This window comes from Thalia democratica, chromosome 9 (genome assembly GCF_965202585.1).
Source record: "Thalia democratica chromosome 9, ktThaDemo2.hap1.1, whole genome shotgun sequence".
NCBI lineage: Eukaryota > Metazoa > Chordata > Thaliacea > Salpida > Salpidae > Thalia > Thalia democratica.
In genome coordinates, this window is record NC_139173.1 from 33,205,239 (window position 1) to 33,223,235 (window position 17,997).

The window sequence follows — 17,997 nt, forward strand, 5'->3', positions numbered from 1 at the left end:
GTATGGCTTTACTTAAGTTAGCAAGCTTCTAATCATGGAAACAATTAGCGGAACAGTACAGACCAGGGATCGGCAAGCTGCGACCCGCGGGCCAAATGCGGCCAGTATTTTGTTGTCTTGCTTAAATAATTTTTGAAAATGAAAAACAAATTGTTTATGTGATAAAATTACAACTAAACACTTTATTTGATAACTACTATTTACTAATGCTGTATTATTGGTTACTTTATTACCCTTTTAGTTTAAAATGTTTAATATTAGCAATGAATTCTACTATTTTTAACAACTGTGGCCCGGGAGCAACATTTACTAAGAAACTTGGCCCGTGACATTAAATAGGCTGCCGACCCTTGTGTAAGACTGTTCAAAAATAGATTTGTGACGTCATATAACGTAGAATTATGACGTAACAACAAACAAAAATCAAGAAACATTTGAAAAGTAGAAGCAGACTCGTGCAAAATTATAATATTGGTGGACGGAAAGAAGCATCTGAAGAATTCGACAGAAAAGAAACACATAGTTTGATCACAAAATTTCATTACTAATAAACACTATAAACATACAAATTAGGTAACAGTTTACTTTTTCTTCATTCGATCAACTTCAAAACAGTTCGTTATGTTTCCCCTTCTCCAACTGCATTGGCGCGCCAGCAATCCAGACACATGTTTTCAGGGGGTTTGGGTTCGACTGCTTTCATTTCCCCTCGTCCTTTCTGAAGTTGATCGTTACCTCGTGTAAATTTGATCCCTGTACTTCCTTGTAATAATTTAATCTTCTGATGCTTCTACCCTACCGTCTGTGAGAGTAAGGAATAAGTAAATATTCAAAAATAAATAAAACTTTTTGCATACATACTGTAAGTTTGTTTCAAAATTTAAATCTGACAAGCTGAAAAACACCAAACTTATATGTTTATTTCAAAGTTTAAATCTACTTAAATATTTTTATTTTTAAACTTACATGTTACTGCACTTGTTCAAAGCTTCTTTGTTGTATCTGGTTGGGCTCTAATTGTGTTTGTGGGCCCGCTGGGAATCGTACTGTGAAAAACAATGATTAATATATAAAATTTTTACTTTCATAACTCGAATAGATTAAAAAGCAAAAACAAGTGTAAAAAAAAAAAAAAAACATTTCTAAAAAATGGTATCACACAAAAGCCGGTCTTTTTTGTTTAGTAAAACAACTTTAAAGTCAACATTGAACATTATTCATTTTATCAAGTATAAAGTTTCCACTTACTCCATTTCTTGTGGGCTGAGCGTTGTTTGAGCCACCAGCAACCTGATTGGCTCTCCTAAAACTGCCAGCGACCTGATTGGCTCTCCCGAAACCTGCCATGTTCATGCTGCTGGCTGATTGGTTAATTGCTGGAATTCTATTGGCTGATTGGTTAGTTGCTGGAATGCTATTGGCTGATTGTGAAATGTTGATACCGGCACGGTATTGTGTGTTCTGTAAGCAATAATGAAAAATAAGCAACTTTTTTTTAGTAGTTTAAACTGTTTTAAAAACAATAGAGGGCCGAAAAATTTCTTAAACAACATTACTAAAAAGTAATACAAGCCGGTCCTTGAAACTTTTTGTAAAATAAAACAACTTAAAAACTTTTCTATTCAAACGTTACAACAACTTTATCAACATTAAAACTCAACTTACCCAATTTCTCGTGGGCTGAAGATTGTTTGAACCACCGCTGCGATTGAAACCGGAAAGCATCGCAGCTCGGACTGCATTTTGGTATGTTGCTGTCATCGTGCTCGTATGAGCCTGAATCTGTCTGCTGCCACTGGACCCTACAGCTTCCACGCCGATGATGGATGGCCGTGGTACATTGCTCACACCACCTTGCTGAGTACCTTGTTTGTCTGTGATAGCTCGAATCTCGCCCGTGGACTTTACAACGGTGTAACCGATGATGGCAGGCCCCGGCAAGTTGCTAACACCACCTTGCTGCGCACCTTGTCTGTTTGCGCGGGGAACAACGATGTTACCCGGGTAGCCGGTGGAAGGGATCGAACTGACAGCAGGAACTAACCCGAGCGCTCCCCTTTGCTCTGTCATCGGAGCGCTCGAAAAGAAGTGACCGCTTGCGGCGCTGTGGTTACTCGATCCAGCTCGCAGGTCGCTGGCGAGGCTGATGCTGAAGGAAGACGAAGAAGTTGCGGTGACGGGGATTTTTCTTCTCCTCGTCAGTTTTTTCTTCAAAGCAGCAACGGTACTCCGAGACGGAGCATTTTTATGGGGTCGGACCGAAGCGACATCACTGCTGGTTGACAGCTCTCGAGCAGTATCGGTGCAGCTAAACGGTACTACGAACCTGTCAGCCGCAGAAGAGTTCCTATCAGTTAGTTGCCCTGAGGCAGACGCAGCGTTGCTGCCGCTTGTGGGCAGTACAGCCTGCTTGGGCAGCGCCGTAGAACTTGCTGTAACCGGCATAGCTAAAGAGCACACTTGGTAGCCACGAATCGATTTATTTCGGTTGTTTTTGCCATCTGCCAAAGCTTTCACACGGCTGCGACCAGCGGGTCGCTCTGAAGTGGGCAGGTCGCCACTTGCTGAAGATCGTGCGTGGTTCGCGCCTGGCCTCTTTGCTGTGCCACCCGCTGAAACGCTCGCGTTGCCACCGGTAGTCCGTTTCTTACTCCTGCTTGAAGCTGTTGGCCTGCCGGCATCGGACCGAGCTGAACTTCTTGCCTTGGCGCCGCGACTTTTGGGTCGTCTGGAAGTTGACGCGCCTCGTTTTTTAGTAGACCTGTTTTTAGAACGCACCCGACTTGAAGTTGAAGGGTCACTTGCGGGTGTCGCTGAAACTATTTCAGGAACTCTCCCTCTCCCTTTAGCAACTCGCCCTGATGAGGTTTCAGGTACTCTACCACTAGTAGGCTGCCCTGCGGCAATCGCAGGCACGTTTGTCCCACTGATGGGCGCTAGAACACTCGAGTTTGCTTCACCTGCAGAATTACACCCGTCCAAGTACACTGTACTCTTCTTTTTGACCACCTTTCTCTTTCCCGCCTCAAGCGCCGGTTTGATTTGGTTCTTCACTAAATCAACAAGCTCTTGATCCGGTACAAGTCGCATGCGGTAGTGGTTGGCCTGTTGAAATTGTTACATTTGTTTGTTGTATTTTCATTTTGTGTTCATTATTCTTTACAAATTTAGTTTTGAATCATTTTCAAAAAGCAACGTCTGTTACAAACTGCTTTATTTGGTTGTAATGGTACAACAAGCTGAATAGATTTTTGAAAACCACGGGTCGTAAAAATATTTGTTGTGCATGGAAAAATAACTATATCTAGATAAAAAATGTTTTTAGATAGTTACAATAATGATAACAATTAAATCATGACAGCTTCTTAACAAAAATTTTTAACACTGCTGCAGCATCACAGCTACGTACCAAGCAACGTTCAAAAAACCAACCATGAACTCAGGAGTGAAGAACTTGATCTCGTGTTCCTTGATCATGTGGAGGAGGCAATTGATCAAGTTTGCAAACTTTTTATTGCAAATTTTGCAGCCTCTGGTCTGTAAAATATAACTGTTTTAAATAAATATTAAAAGTTATTGCTAAACTATGTTGTTTCAGAAATTTATGATGAAAAACAGTCTTTTAGCTCTTTTTATACTTATATATATTTATTCATGTACTATAACTTTTTTAACTATTAAAATAGAAAAGTAGTAATGTTTTAGTTAAACAATTATATTCTATTTAGACAAAAATGAAATATTATGTCATAAAGCTAAACTATTTATAAGATAACAATAATAAATAGTTTTAACAAATTTTAATTATATACTATATTGGGTTTGGTTGGAACAATAAGAGTTCTCAACTTGGGTTCAAGCTGATAGGTACAAACACTCAATTTCAAACAGTTTTGTTATAAAACAATGTTTCATTCTATTTAACATCTTCAATTAAAATTAGAACTTTGATTGAGGTAGAATAAAACAATAATAACATATTTTAAATCTCACCTTCTTCGGGTTAGTGGTAACGTTCCAGATTCTTTCATTCTTTAAATATTTGTATTCTTCAGAAGTTAACTCTCTACAGCAGTCCTGTTTTATATGTTTTTGTTAAAACATTTAGAAACAATCTTTGTTTTTTTTTTCATAGTTTTATTATAAATACCTTATAGACTTAGAAAATTTACAAAGCTTTATAAGAATGAAGATTCTGAATGATGAAAATAAGTATTTTAATATATAAACAGAAAATACTTTATATTATTTAACAGACGCAGAATAATAATAGCTTGGTTGGAGAATGGTCGTTAAACAAATAAATTTGTTTATGTAATTTTTAATCAAAATACTTGTTTAAATAAACTATTAAACAGTATGAAAACAACTAGAGTTCAAAAACTGTTTTACAAAAAAAAAGGTAAACTAAAAACCACTAACGTTAAATTTAAATAAACAATAAAAAAGACATTTCAAGAGACCATCAAACTAATTAGCAAAAGTTAAAAACCATTGATAGTCAATCAAATTAAAATAGAAAAACAACTAACTTCATTTCTGGCAGTTATGATTCCCGGATGCTCCATGTTGATGTGTCTTTGCGCCATGGCTTTATTTTTGAACAAGGCAGAACACGTGTTGCATTTCCAACGCTGTTTGTATAAAACTGAAGTGTTAAAAATAATCCATGACCTACTTTTTGAAATACACAAAACTAGTTGTAAAGTAAGTAAAGGATTGCGGAAATAACGCAAAAGTAGTTTTTGATAAAATTGCTGACAACGTTCGTACAAATTTTTAAAATGTTTAAATAAAACGCATTGTGAGTATCATGTGAAAACTTTAGTTACGGTTATTTTTTTAAAGTTGACAAAACTTAGTTTAATTAAGCGAAAGACTAAAAGCACATCACTTATGTCATAAGAACTAGTTTCCGATAAATTTTAATGTAATTTTTATCAAAGTTGCAAGCAATTTCGGAGTTTTATCATAAAACAGCTTGCGATTAGTAATACCAAGAAGCACATTTAAAAAAACTTATTCGGACTGTTTAAGTTTCTAATATAAGTTAAAAGCACGCATTAAACAGCATATCAAGCTAAAAAATGTTTTATACATTATAGACTTTTAACAGCTTTAATAAGTAAAAAGTTATACTTATAACTTCAAGTCAGTATTACCAATTAGTTAACTACAAATTACAACTAATTATTAGTACTGTATCTATCATGTTTCGCAGTCTTTAAATTTAATATCAAATATCACCACTCACTCTTTCACTACTGTCACCTTCATCAACAATACCGTGCCTGTTCGTTTGTGGCAGCCGGTTGTAACGCTGCATGACCAGTTTCCCAATTTCGGGATTTTTCAGGAATCGTACAGCTTCCCTCGTGGTGTAGGAGGACGCCATGACGGCCTGTGAGGAGAAAAATAAACATTAAAATTCAAAGAATAAGTACCAATTCAGTTTTGTTCAGCATTAATAAGTTAAAAGAAACAGATTAGTAATTTTTTTTTATGTACAAGGTTAGTATTAGAAAGATAAAGCTTTTGGTTTTACTTGTTTTATGAAACTTGGTATGGGTGTAAGATAAGCAAACGTTTAATGTCACGGGAAATTTTAATTTGCACTTTTGTTTCAAAAAGTACCAAAATTAAGCTTCAGCACACAACAGTATAGAATACTCATACTATTCTGCCATGAGAAGTGGTTGTAAATAGTATTAAATTTTCCCCTATATACCTCAGGTTTTAAAAACCTGACAACTTTCAAAGTTGACTAAAAATGATGGGAAATTAACTAAAATATAATATCAGGCCTTCGTCTTAAATTAATTATTAAAACATCATGTTTTCTAAAAAAATTCTTTCATGGTGTGTAGATCTCGTATAGATATGAATTAATTATTTACAAAGTTTTAGCTTCTTTTTTTGGTAATAATTACTATTTTTATGAGATTTATTGGAAAAGCTTTTATTGATTAGTTTTTTATTTCATTCTTCAAACAGGTTAGTTTTATTATGCATAAAGCTGTGTAAGTAAATTGTTTTTAAATTGTGTGTACAAACAGTCTAATATTTTTAATACCTTTCGATTTCTTCAAATTTACAAGTATTTTTTTAACCAATAACTGAATCCTTTTTTTTTTGTTTTTCAATATAAGAAATGCTAAAGATTAGCTTTAGAAAAACTTTGTTAAGTAGTAAACTGCGATTTTATTTATCTAATTAAAGAAATACTTCCTTAAACATAAAGTGTTTTATCATCATTCAATTAAGTAGAATTTAAAACTGTCGTAAGTAAGATACTGAAAATTTATTTAACTATTTACTTCAACTATAAAAAAATATTTTTTTAAGAAAAGCCTAGTTTTTGTTAATTTACTAAAAAAAAAATTATAAAAGAAATTTATGAAAAATATAAAACTTAACTGTTATATTTGTATTATTAGTTGCTGTCATTTCTATAACATTGGTTGAAATTTGCTAATAATAAAAATATATGAATTTCTTCTACAACTATTTTTCAAGCTTTTATTATCATGCTGTCTGTGCTTATAAAAAATAATGCAAATTTTCAAATTCGTTAAACTATTTAAATGCAATGCCGTTAATTATAGCTTTAATATTCAAAAGCTAAAAATAAGCAAATATGCTTGTATAAACTTCGAATTTGTAGAGAACAAAGTGTGCAAAAAACGCTGAGAAAAAATGAGCTACTTATAGAAGAGATACGGACAAATTTAACTTAATACTTTTCGTAAGCTGAATAAACAAATACCTTTTATTCAATAGCGCTAAGCGACTCGGACGGTGTTATGTTTCTTGAATGCGCATATAGCTTATTTTGTTGTGTATTCGCTTAATTTAACTGTAATGTAAATAACACTTAACTTGTTTAGCTAAACAACTATATTTAAAAAGAAGTTTAACACTCTTTAACTTAACAGTTTTGATCCAAATAACACTATGAAAGTTATCAAGTTATAACTACGTGGTTAATATAAACAAAACTATGGTTTATAAAGCCAATTAATATACCAGTGTACAAAGATTACATAGTAAAACTAATGACTATTATACACTGGTAATATTAAAAGCTTCTATAAAACATTGTAAAATTGAAAAAAATCTGTAATTTATGCCAATGACGTTTGGAAAAAACATATTATGAACATAAATTGTAACTCAATTAATTATTCGTATTATTTATCGTATTGTTTCTCATTCTGTACAAGGTCTGTATCGTAGCGTGTAAAATAACCGTCTTATTGTTTATTAAATAACGTTTGTTTTATCATTTTGAACTCTGATTACTTATATACATAATCAACATGTAAGAGTACTGTTGAGGACAATTTTTGTATATAACTGTTAGACCGAAACTTAATTTAAACTTATATAAAAAACAACTATAGTTAAAAATATAGTGTAAGAGTTAAAATGTCATATGAAAGGAAACGTTAAATTTTTAAGCTGTTGTGATTGTCGTCAAGTGAAATAAGAAGAAGTAAAAATTTAGCTCAAAGTTTTGGCGCAATATTTTCAAGTGCTAATGCATATCGATACTAACAGTTTAGCTTCAGGTTACAACGGTCATTGTGACGTCACAAAGAGTTTGAATCTTCAACTAATTTATCATACTAATGTGCACCAGACACATATTTTGCCGCAGGATAGACTTGTGTATTGATAAGAAATGTCACACTGTGTTACCAAAAGCTTAACTATTGTGTTTAATTTTTTCTGTACAATATACTGCGGTAAACTATTGTGTTCAGTTGTTTTTATAGAAGTAACCGCATTTTTATTGTTGAACTAGTAAGATATTGCATCTACAATGTGCATGTACCATTGGTAGAAAGCTTTGTAGCTTCGTAAAGGTATTCGACTTTATTTAAAGTAAATTTCAATTACTTTTGTATTATGTTATAGAATTAAATACTTTAATAAGGTATATTTTTTTAACCAAGAATTTGAATTAGCTGTCAAAATGTATTGTGTAGTAAAGTAATACGTAATTTAATTAAAAAATAGCTAGTTATGGGTTTATTATAGTACAATGATTCAACGATATTCAGGATAAATATTCTTAATAATGATTTCTAACAAACTATATTTAAACAAACCTTTGGCTTTTTATTTCCGTTCAAACCAGCCAAAGTTTCTTCGTCGAGCCATACCTAAAAATTTGTCAACATTTAATATACAAATAATATTTAAAATTTCTATTTGTTTGCATTAATAAAATGCACTGTTATGTTTTATTTGCATTCAAGCTATGTTAAACTGTTCGTTGGTATTGTATAACTGTTTTTATAAAAACCATTGGAATACTTAAAAGTTAAGCTTAACCGAAGCTGAGAACTGTAAGCTAATTATAGTTAAAAACTCGTATATATAGAATATCGTATGTACAGAAAATTTCATTAAGTTTATGGAATTAAAACCAAAAAAACTTTTAAGTTTTTTTTTCTAAAAATTAATTCATGCTTTTAATAAATCAACGAGGAAAACAAATTCTATCAAAAGGAAGTGAAATTAATTTATCGTTTTAATTTTAATTTAAAATGTAGTTATACAGCGACTGAAAAGACAATTTAAACTCAGTTTCAACTTTTAATTAAACTGAAACTCTATTTTTGTTCAAGTTTTAAATTTTTGTTCTAATCAAATAATCTGAAATACAGTTTAACCTAGTTTAAAGCATATTCTTAATTAGTGACAAGTTGTTTCTTATTAACAAATTAATCCCTTTTCTTTTTGAAACTTTTAGCACAATAGGTACAATCTTAATTTGTGTTTTAAAAGTTCAACCACATTTATGAATAACACAAATGAACAACTAATACACATTGTATTATGTTAAACAATACGTTTTTATATTAAATAATTATCAACTTAAAATTAAAGTAGTATAAGCTATCTGAATAAAATATCAGCGTCTAAAGTATAAAATTAAACCAACTTATTTAACATCAAGTTTCGAATTAAACACAAAACATAAATCACGCAAAAATTCGATTTCTTGTCTAGAGAATTATTAGGGATTTATATAAAACATACTTCACAAATAATATATTCTGAAACTAAACAAAGGTGAAACACAATGTCATGGCTTAAAGGGGTTCAATTTTTAATACTTTTTGTTTTTATTTTTAAGGATTAAGTATCAAACTCAGCAAAAAAACACGTAAAACATGGCTAGCATCGATCCAGTTCCGATGAAAAGATCTTAATTTATTCATTTAAAATCAAAATCGCGAGCTTTAATAAAACCACATTTTTTGTAGAATTCGAAAAATCAAAGTATAAAAACCTGATTAACGCTTAAAGCCGTTAAGAAACGCTGCAAGAAAATAATGATTTTATTGTTATTTTCGATCGTTGTCATGAAATTCTAGTTTAAACAAGTTTTTCTTATAATTTCATTTTTACCCGAGTTCAAATTTCCTTAAATAACAATTTTTGCAACAGCAAGCTTTTAAACTTAGCAAAATTTTTACAAATTAATCTTTAATTTCATCACAAGTTTTGTTTTATATATGACAACTTAAAAATGTCTCCGTATTTTTTCGGGTTTGAAATAAAAGTTAAAAAAATCGAAACATTTTTAAGCACGAGGTTTTAAGAAATCAAATAAAAACAGCGAACATTTATATACAAAGGACTCGGCCGTCGAGACGTTTTAAATATTAATTAGATTATTTTTTTATTTGAACTTTTGTCAAGTTGAAAACCACAGATTTTTTGAAAGCCGAAATATTATTAAAACTTGCTATTCAGATGCATTTTGTTGGTGTTAAAATTTTAATTATGTTTAAAAAGTGATTTATTTTGTCAACTACCACTTAATAAAGCTATTTTTTATTAATATTTATTAGCTGAGGCACCTAATTGATTCAAACTTTAATAAGTTTGTCAAGGATATGTGATTAATGTTAAACTCTTAGCTTAATTATTAAACTGATTATAATTTTTCTCAGTTTTTATTTTCTCAAATTACAATGTGATTAAACAAATAACTGATTTCAATTTTTAAACTGAACAGTAACTGCCCATATTATTACTGGCTTAGTTATAAGCTTAATTATATAATTGGTTTTAATTTTTCATAATTGAGAATTTCTCAAAAATTTTTGAAAATTAACTAATAATAAACAATATAGTGCACAATATCTGACAATTTCAACATTGATTTAGTAATTAGCTTAGTTATATAATTGGTTTTAAGTTTTCATAAGGTGGAAAACTATATTTTTTTAATTGTTTATACCCCAGAGACCAAATATATATGCGGGTTAAGTTAAAACCAAAATGAGTTTAATATTCAGATAACTGATGAAATAAATAATAAATCAACTACTTAAAAATTATAACCGACGTATAAAAAAGTTTACTATAAGAGAATAATTTTTTAATTAGGCACTAATAAATGGCTTTAGTTAATAATTTGTTTTTTGTATTTATTTTTTTATATTTAAACTATGCTAGTTTTAATGACTTACAATAAATCGTCTCTTGAAAAGTCTAAACTTTAAGACTAAACTTTCATTGTTTGAATTTTGTTTTTATACCGTTTCAAAGTTAAGCTTTTCCTTTAACTTTTGATTTTAGACTACTACTATTTTTGTAACTATAACTTAGCATTAAATGTTATTTAAACGACTGAAAAAATCTACACTTGTTTCAACTAAATCAGTTTCAACAACCCACAAATAATATTATTATTATCTAGCAAACTAAATAAACGCAAATCTACGAACATCTGTATCAATGCGTAGAATTTACAAAAAGTAATCACTCTGACCATTTTTTTATATTAAATAGATATTAAATACTCTTTGCAGCAGCACAGTTTTATGTCTATATATTCATGTATACCTTTGTTTTAATTCACATTATTAAACATTTAGCAAAATATTGTTTGAGTAATTAATCTTTTATTGACGTTAGTAATGATCTAGTTTAAATCAACATACTTTTTTCCCATTAAATTGTACCAAAAATAGTTTTGTGAATAACTTAGTTATTGATGTTGGCATAAAATCATAATATTAGACACCGCTTTTTCATCCTCACAGAGACTTCATACAGATTACCTTCTAATTTATTGTGAATATCAAAATGTATATTATCTAAAACGCCCTGCGACTGAACGGAACGTGTCTTATATTAATTTTTCTTTTAAAAACTTTATCTACAATGTCATAGTTTAATTAACATTTACAGTTGTTTATAACGTAACATTAACTACCAGAATTTTCAACAAACAATTTAATATCAACTGACCATAACTTCTTGGGTTTTCTTCTCAGCCGTCATTGGTTCGTTTTCAGCATTGACGTTGATCTTCGGGAAAACGTTTTGGAATGATGATACGGGAGGCAGTGCGATTAACTTTAAAAAATTTTAAAATATAATTAAATTTGTAAATAAGAAACGTTTTTTTTTGCTAGACAAAACTATTGGACCGATTAAAATTTATAAATGATGTTACTGACAAATTTCAATTATTTTTAAGAAATCTCTCACCCTTTACTTCGATAACATGAGTTTTAAATATTTTGAATCAACATGCTGATCACAACAATTTAATCGACCCCGGTTGTCAAATAAATCAAACTAATACTTTTATGACGTCACAACTAATTCTCACCTCTTTATTCGAAAGCAATTTGCACCGCTGTCCGGAAGATTCTTTGTACCCTGGCAAGCTTTTTTCTTGGCGACTTTCAGCTCCGGCAAACAATCGGTTCCTAGAGGCGGTACTTGGAAGGCAAACCTGATTAGAGGTGGAAGCGGGAAGGCCTTGTTGAGTGTGGTTGGTAGTTGGAAGAGCGGGAATTGTGCTGGTGAAAGCTTCATTGGTCTGCAACAAGTATTCAAAGTTAAAGATGCCTTAGTTCTTCACCTCTTTGAAAACAGTTGAAGTTTTTTTGTAGCTACTATAATCTCAAAAAATTTATTTGAACCATCAGAACAAAGTTCTAAACCGTTCAAATATTGCGTTAACAATATTATAACGGTTGTTAAGAAAATGATGAGTATTTAAACAATTAAAACTTTTAAAGTACAGTCTGGCAGACAAAGTTTATAATTAGTAAAAAGTGTAAAGCATGAACTTATTGTTACGTCATAGTAGTTGTTTACCTGTGTGGCAGCCGGTACAGTTCCATCGGCAGGTTCCCATTCAGCAGGCAGGTTAATTTCGCTGTGCGTCAAAGGAAGGGCTATTTTCTGTTGGTAAAAAGTTTTTGATACCTTTTTTAATGTTTTTCTAATGCAATTTAAAAAATGTCTAAAAAAACTGGTCGCCTGTCCACATAATTTAAAAATTTTATTTTAACTTATACATGTAATTATAGTTTTTACTCACAGTGATCTAGTAGCTTTATTTACGGGTCTTTGTAGCTCAGATTAAAACCGAAGTTTATTTTAAACAACTCGCTTTTTACTTGAAACGCTCCTTTGTATTTATTTTTAAACAAAATATTCGATCATAGTCGAACAAGTTTAGCATTTTAACGTCCACTAACTTGTTGAAATTCGGATAAATACAATTTTATTTCAAACAACACAAACCTTTAGCTTCCTGACAGCTCTCCCGCTGAGTCCGTGAACCACTGCGCCGTGCTCTACCACCTCCGCTTCGGTCTCAAAATGTTGCAGGCAGTGGCTGCACCTCCATGTCAGGAACTTGAAAAATATGTTAATTAATTTTTGGATGGGTTAAAATGTAAAGTAATGATTAGTTGCTGGATAAGAAAGTTTTGTTAACTTATTTAAATAATATTTTGTTTTAGTATAAAACTGTAATTGCTTGAAACTTTTTTTTTTTTGCAAGATATGATTATTTCCATAAATACATAATAAGAAATTAAACTTTTAATTGCTCATTATGAGGATAAAAATTAATAAGGCAATTAAAAACAAGTCTACATGAAGCAGCAATTAATATGGTTTTGCTGAAGACAACAATAAAAACTAAGATCTTTTTTTTTGTTTAGTCCCTTGTCAAAAACATTGTTTCTTTATTTTTATAAAAAACCCGTAAAATTAATAGACATTGGAAATAGGGCAAAAAACAAACAACTGAAAAGTCACCGAAAAAAGCTTAAAGTTAACACCTTAAAAGTTTTTAAACTTGCATTAATTAAATAGTTTATTCTTATTCACACCTTAAAAAGTTTAAAAGTAAAGTTACCTTCTGTTTCTTAAGATTGATCCTAAGACTGCCGAGCGACACAGTTTGTTTCTTTTTTATTGTTATGTGATCCTATAAAAAATATTTCATTTAGTTGAGCATTCAATTTATAACTAGCGCAAATTAATCTTAAAAAATTTAGTTAGATTGTTTTGATAGTAATAAAATGCACTGTTTTGAAATAAAATTCAGCTCGAATCAAAATGTGTGACTTGATTAAAACCAAAATAAAGTAAAAATAAATTTTATGTTTAAAGGGATCCTTATTTCTGTTCTGGACAAGACGTTAAAAGGTATCCGTAGCGTGCGACTCGATAACCGAAAGGTTCTTCGTACACCAGTTCCTGAGACCATATATTTTGAGGGTCTTAATTGTTGTTAAAAAAACATAAACTTTTATAAAGAAAATTAAGAATATATGTCTGTAAAGTAAATTTAGGTTGGGCTGACTAAAAATTTTAAAGAAATATTTTAATTACTTGTTTAAGATAACAAAATAATTCAAGTTAATAAATAACTTTTAACTGCTTTTTTATTCTTAGCATACAAAATTGCTACAGATGTCGCTTAAGACTAAAAACAAAATAAAGTTTAAGAAGTATAAGTTTAAATCATATTGCTTTTAAAATGGAAATAAAATTAAGACTTACCGAACAAGAATTGATGAAATTGCGAACGCGAGCCTGCAAAATTAAATATACTTTAATAAACAAACGTAAATAAAACAGTACTAATTGTAAAACCAAATATGCCAAGTTGGTTTAGTTATTTTCATATAAATATAAATCTATACAATAATATATTATCTGATTTACGATACATTGTTACATTTTACTATTTAGATTATTTTACCACCAAAAGCTTAAATTTTTAATTTACAAGAGAGTTAAAACATATATTTTTTTATGAGCTTAAAGTTTTAAGTTTAAATGTTTTTTTGATAAAGATTACCAAAAATTATCAACTCACATCTTTGTTTATCACATTTCTGTCCTCTACTGTTCTTTTCTTACTAGCAGGAGACTCTCTAACATTATCCACTAAAGCAGATTTCTGAGAAGTTCCTGCTTCGGTTTTTATGATCGCCCTATTTTTTGTGCTGTCAGGAACTATGACAATTTTGTTCTGCTGTTACAAAAATTTATTTAATAAAATCTTTTTAAATTATAACTAAAATTTCTATCGAGAATGAGTTAATTGTGCTTTACTGAACACATGTATGTGTCAACTGTTTAAAATCTATAACTATCATGTATTTTAATTCAATAATTTCAATTTCAATAGAAGAAACACGGGTAACCACTACAATTCAGTTCAAATTTTTCCAACGTTTATACTTACGGGTGTATTTCTCTTCAAGATCGCTTTCTTAATTCTTTTATTTTGAACCTTTGGTTTCTGAACACTCGCCGAGCCGTTTGACGCACTTTCAACTCCAATATTTTCAATTTTGAGTCTCTTGTTCTCAACCACTCGTTGAGAAACTCTTCGTTTTTGGCCGTGACCAGCAGTGTTGCTCTGAAGATTTGAAACATTTCACACCAGCAACATAAAACTTTAAAGGCTAAATAAAAAACAAATTACAAATATGCTTAGAATATGTTTTCTTTGTGCTACAATCATACGCTTTAATAATTAACTTTATTGTGTCACACTAACAACAAAGTGCTTTTAAAATAAATTTATGTTGAAAACCGTTGAAATTTGACAAAATAAATTCAGCTGTTTTCAACTCACAGCTGAATTCCTTTCAGTAATGCTTTCCCTCATCAGCTGCCTGACGATCGGGTTTCGAGGGGATTTCCCGATCATCTGGATTTTGCGACGTTTTTTGATTGGCTGCGAGGGACCAGCAGTTTCAATGGCGGGAATTTTTTGTCCCGCGCCAAATAATAAAGCCAACTCGTTTTGCTGCCATAAAATTTTCCAAATTAGCAACAAAATTTACCATGATATCAAAATGTTTTGTATCAAAATAATTACATGGTTGGAATTTACAAAAAAAAAAATCAAACTTTACATAAATTGAAATAACTGTATTTTAGCTGAAACACATTTCAAATTTTGTGAGTTCGGTCTGGGACTTACTTTTATGGTTATCAGCACTTTGCGCGTTCCAGTTAAAAACAATCATTTAATATTAATTCAGAATAAGTCGTCTGTAAATTAAATAGATGTTTGCAAAAACATCGTTTGAATGTCATGATGCAGCGTAAAAACCAGGATGGATAAAAAAACTTACGTTCGTTTCCGCTGAGCTGGAAGCGACGATTTCCACAGGTGGGCCTACTTCCACAGGTGGGCTGAAACCTGCTTCTACAGATGGGCTGAAGGTTCCTACTACGGATGTGGCTGCTCCTAAAGATGGACTGAAAGCTGCTTCTACAGCTGGAGCTACTTCTACAGATGGGCTGAAAGCTGCTTCTACAGACGGGGTTACAGCGCTTTGTTGTTGTTGAGCTTCAGCAAGCAACTGGATCGAAGGTGTGAAGCTGGTCAGGTCACCAGCATTGTCCTGATCATAGGGAAGAAAAAAAAATTACAAACATTGTTATCGTGATACAAAACTAAAAAATAATTGATTGTTTGTATAAAGGTTAAGCAATGACGGTATACCAACGATTCTGCGATTTTGTTCGAGCTAAGTTGACGAAAAAACTTAGATCAAACAAAAATAATATTTGCAAGTTTGTTTTTTGCGTTTTTCAAAATCTCTCTTAGAAACGCAAAACAATATAATAGAAAAACCAGTAGGTAAAATTCAAATCTATCAACTGTCATAACAAACAATAAAGCAACAAACAACCATGGGGCCGGCCATATTGGATAACTCGTTCATGGCCTCCACATTCTCATCAACCTCGTTCACTTTGGCCAGCTTGGGGTAGTCTTGTTTAAGTGGCAGTTTCTGCGTTAATATGTTTAGGATTATTTATCAGATAAATGGCAAAACTAGCAACTTTGTGACGTGTAACAAATAAAAAATGAAGAACAACTTCAATTAGCTCAAATACAGAGTTTCATCTTATTTCAAATGTTATACTAAACATTTTTGTAACTCATTTTTTATGCAATATTTAAGCGTCAAAAATAACACAACTGAGGTTCCTTGTTATGTCTAACAAACAATTACGTACTGTTTAAGTTTTATAAAGTAGCGGTAAAATATTTTAAGTTTAATTCGCTGTTTCCATAATAATTAAAAATCAATTTTTTTATTTATACAGTATTTTAACAGAATTTAAGTTAAAACATCTTAATTGTTCTATTGTTTGTTGACCAAAATTGGAACCGAGGTTATTCATACAAAAGACATTAACATTAAGTTTTATAATGTTCAATGCAAGTTATTGCTTGTATATGCAACGGCTTACTAATTCAACAAAAAACTGCGGTTACTTGCATAGAAACAACTGAACAGAAAAGTTAACCGCAGTAGATTGTATAGAAATAATTAAACAGTCAAGTATCTGTTTGGTGTGACATCTCTTACCAACACACAAGTCTATCCTGCGGCAAAATATGTGTCTGGTGCATTAGTATGATAAATTAGTTGAAGATTCAAACTATTGTGACGTCACAATAACCGTTGTAACCTGAAGCTAAAAAGTTAGATATCAATATGCACGACCACTTCGAATTTCCGCCAAAACTTGACTAGTGTTATGTATCCTGCGGCTAAATACATGTCTGGTGAGTTAGTATGATAAATTTGTTGCAAAAGATTCAACCTCTTTGTGATGTCATAATAGCCGTTGTAGCCTGGGGCTAAATTTGTGTTAACTATGCGTATTAGCGCGTCTTATGTATTCGAATATCTTCCGCCAAAATATTTTTCATTTCGAAATCATCTTTTTACAAATTTAGAACATTCTTTTTTTAGACTAAAACATTTTTTTTATGTTTTGTGAATTTTAAGCGGTAAAATTGTGAATGCTGTTTTTAAAAACTCACTCAAACTTTTATTTTTAGTCAAATTAAAATGCATAAAAGTTATAGTTTTTAATTGAAAATTAAGTTGGGTAAAAGTTTTAATAAAAAACTTTATGTTTTTATATAACTTAGTGATATTGCGTACAAGTTTTATATATTAATCTTATAATTATATTTAGACAGTTAAGTTTAGTTTAGACAGCACGCAAATAGCTTAGTAGACAAAATAATTTTGCAGATTTGACATAAATATTAACAACTATTTTTTTGATAATCAGCAAAAAATTACCTGGTTTTAAAAACAACTGGCAATACAAATCAAAGCTCGAGTATTTGAATTATGGTCCGCCGGTGTCAGAAGAGTAAATTCTATAGCTGCTTGTGGTTATTATAAAACTTTAATTAAATTCTTAAATAAAACCAAGAGCATTGTTTTTATATTTGGGAATCCGCAATTATTTTTGTTGTACTAAAATATAAATATATATTATAGTGAATTTGACTAGTATACTCTGCTGACTGACAATTTTCGGGACCTAACATAACTGTATTACACTGCAAAAGGTTAAAACACTCATACGAAGCATTCAAACCAATTACAACAACCCTTTTGTTGTTATCCTGATAATCAACTGTTACAAATTCGACTTCAAGTATATCAATATATATGATTGTAACTTTCAAGCCAACCTTAACCGCGCAGTTCAGAGAGTCGCTCCTAGGAAGGCTGACTTCTGTGGATGCGGAATTGTCTCCCGAGGATCTTTCGCTTGATTTCGCCAACCGTGGAGTCACCCAAGACACCTGTGTTAAAAATTTGACTAAAAGTTAAAACGTAGTTTGGTAAGAAACTGTACATCACTTCAATATAA

General features: G+C 31.0%; 1 protein-coding gene across 1 annotated transcript; it reads right to left on the reverse strand.

Annotated features, from left to right (window-relative positions):
• Positions 1–677: 677 nt before the first annotated feature.
• On the reverse strand, positions 678–1,741 carry LOC145844632 (uncharacterized). The gene is made up of 4 exons (XM_082952033.1): positions 1,666–1,741; positions 1,249–1,461; positions 967–1,046; positions 678–802 (listed from the first exon to the last, which is right to left on the reverse strand). Exons 1-3 carry the CDS (start codon positions 1,723–1,725, stop codon positions 1,014–1,016), a joined length of 306 nt encoding a protein of 101 aa, XP_082808159.1. The 5' UTR covers positions 1,726–1,741; the 3' UTR covers positions 678–802; positions 967–1,013.
• Between the last annotated feature and the right edge of the window lie 16,256 nt (positions 1,742–17,997).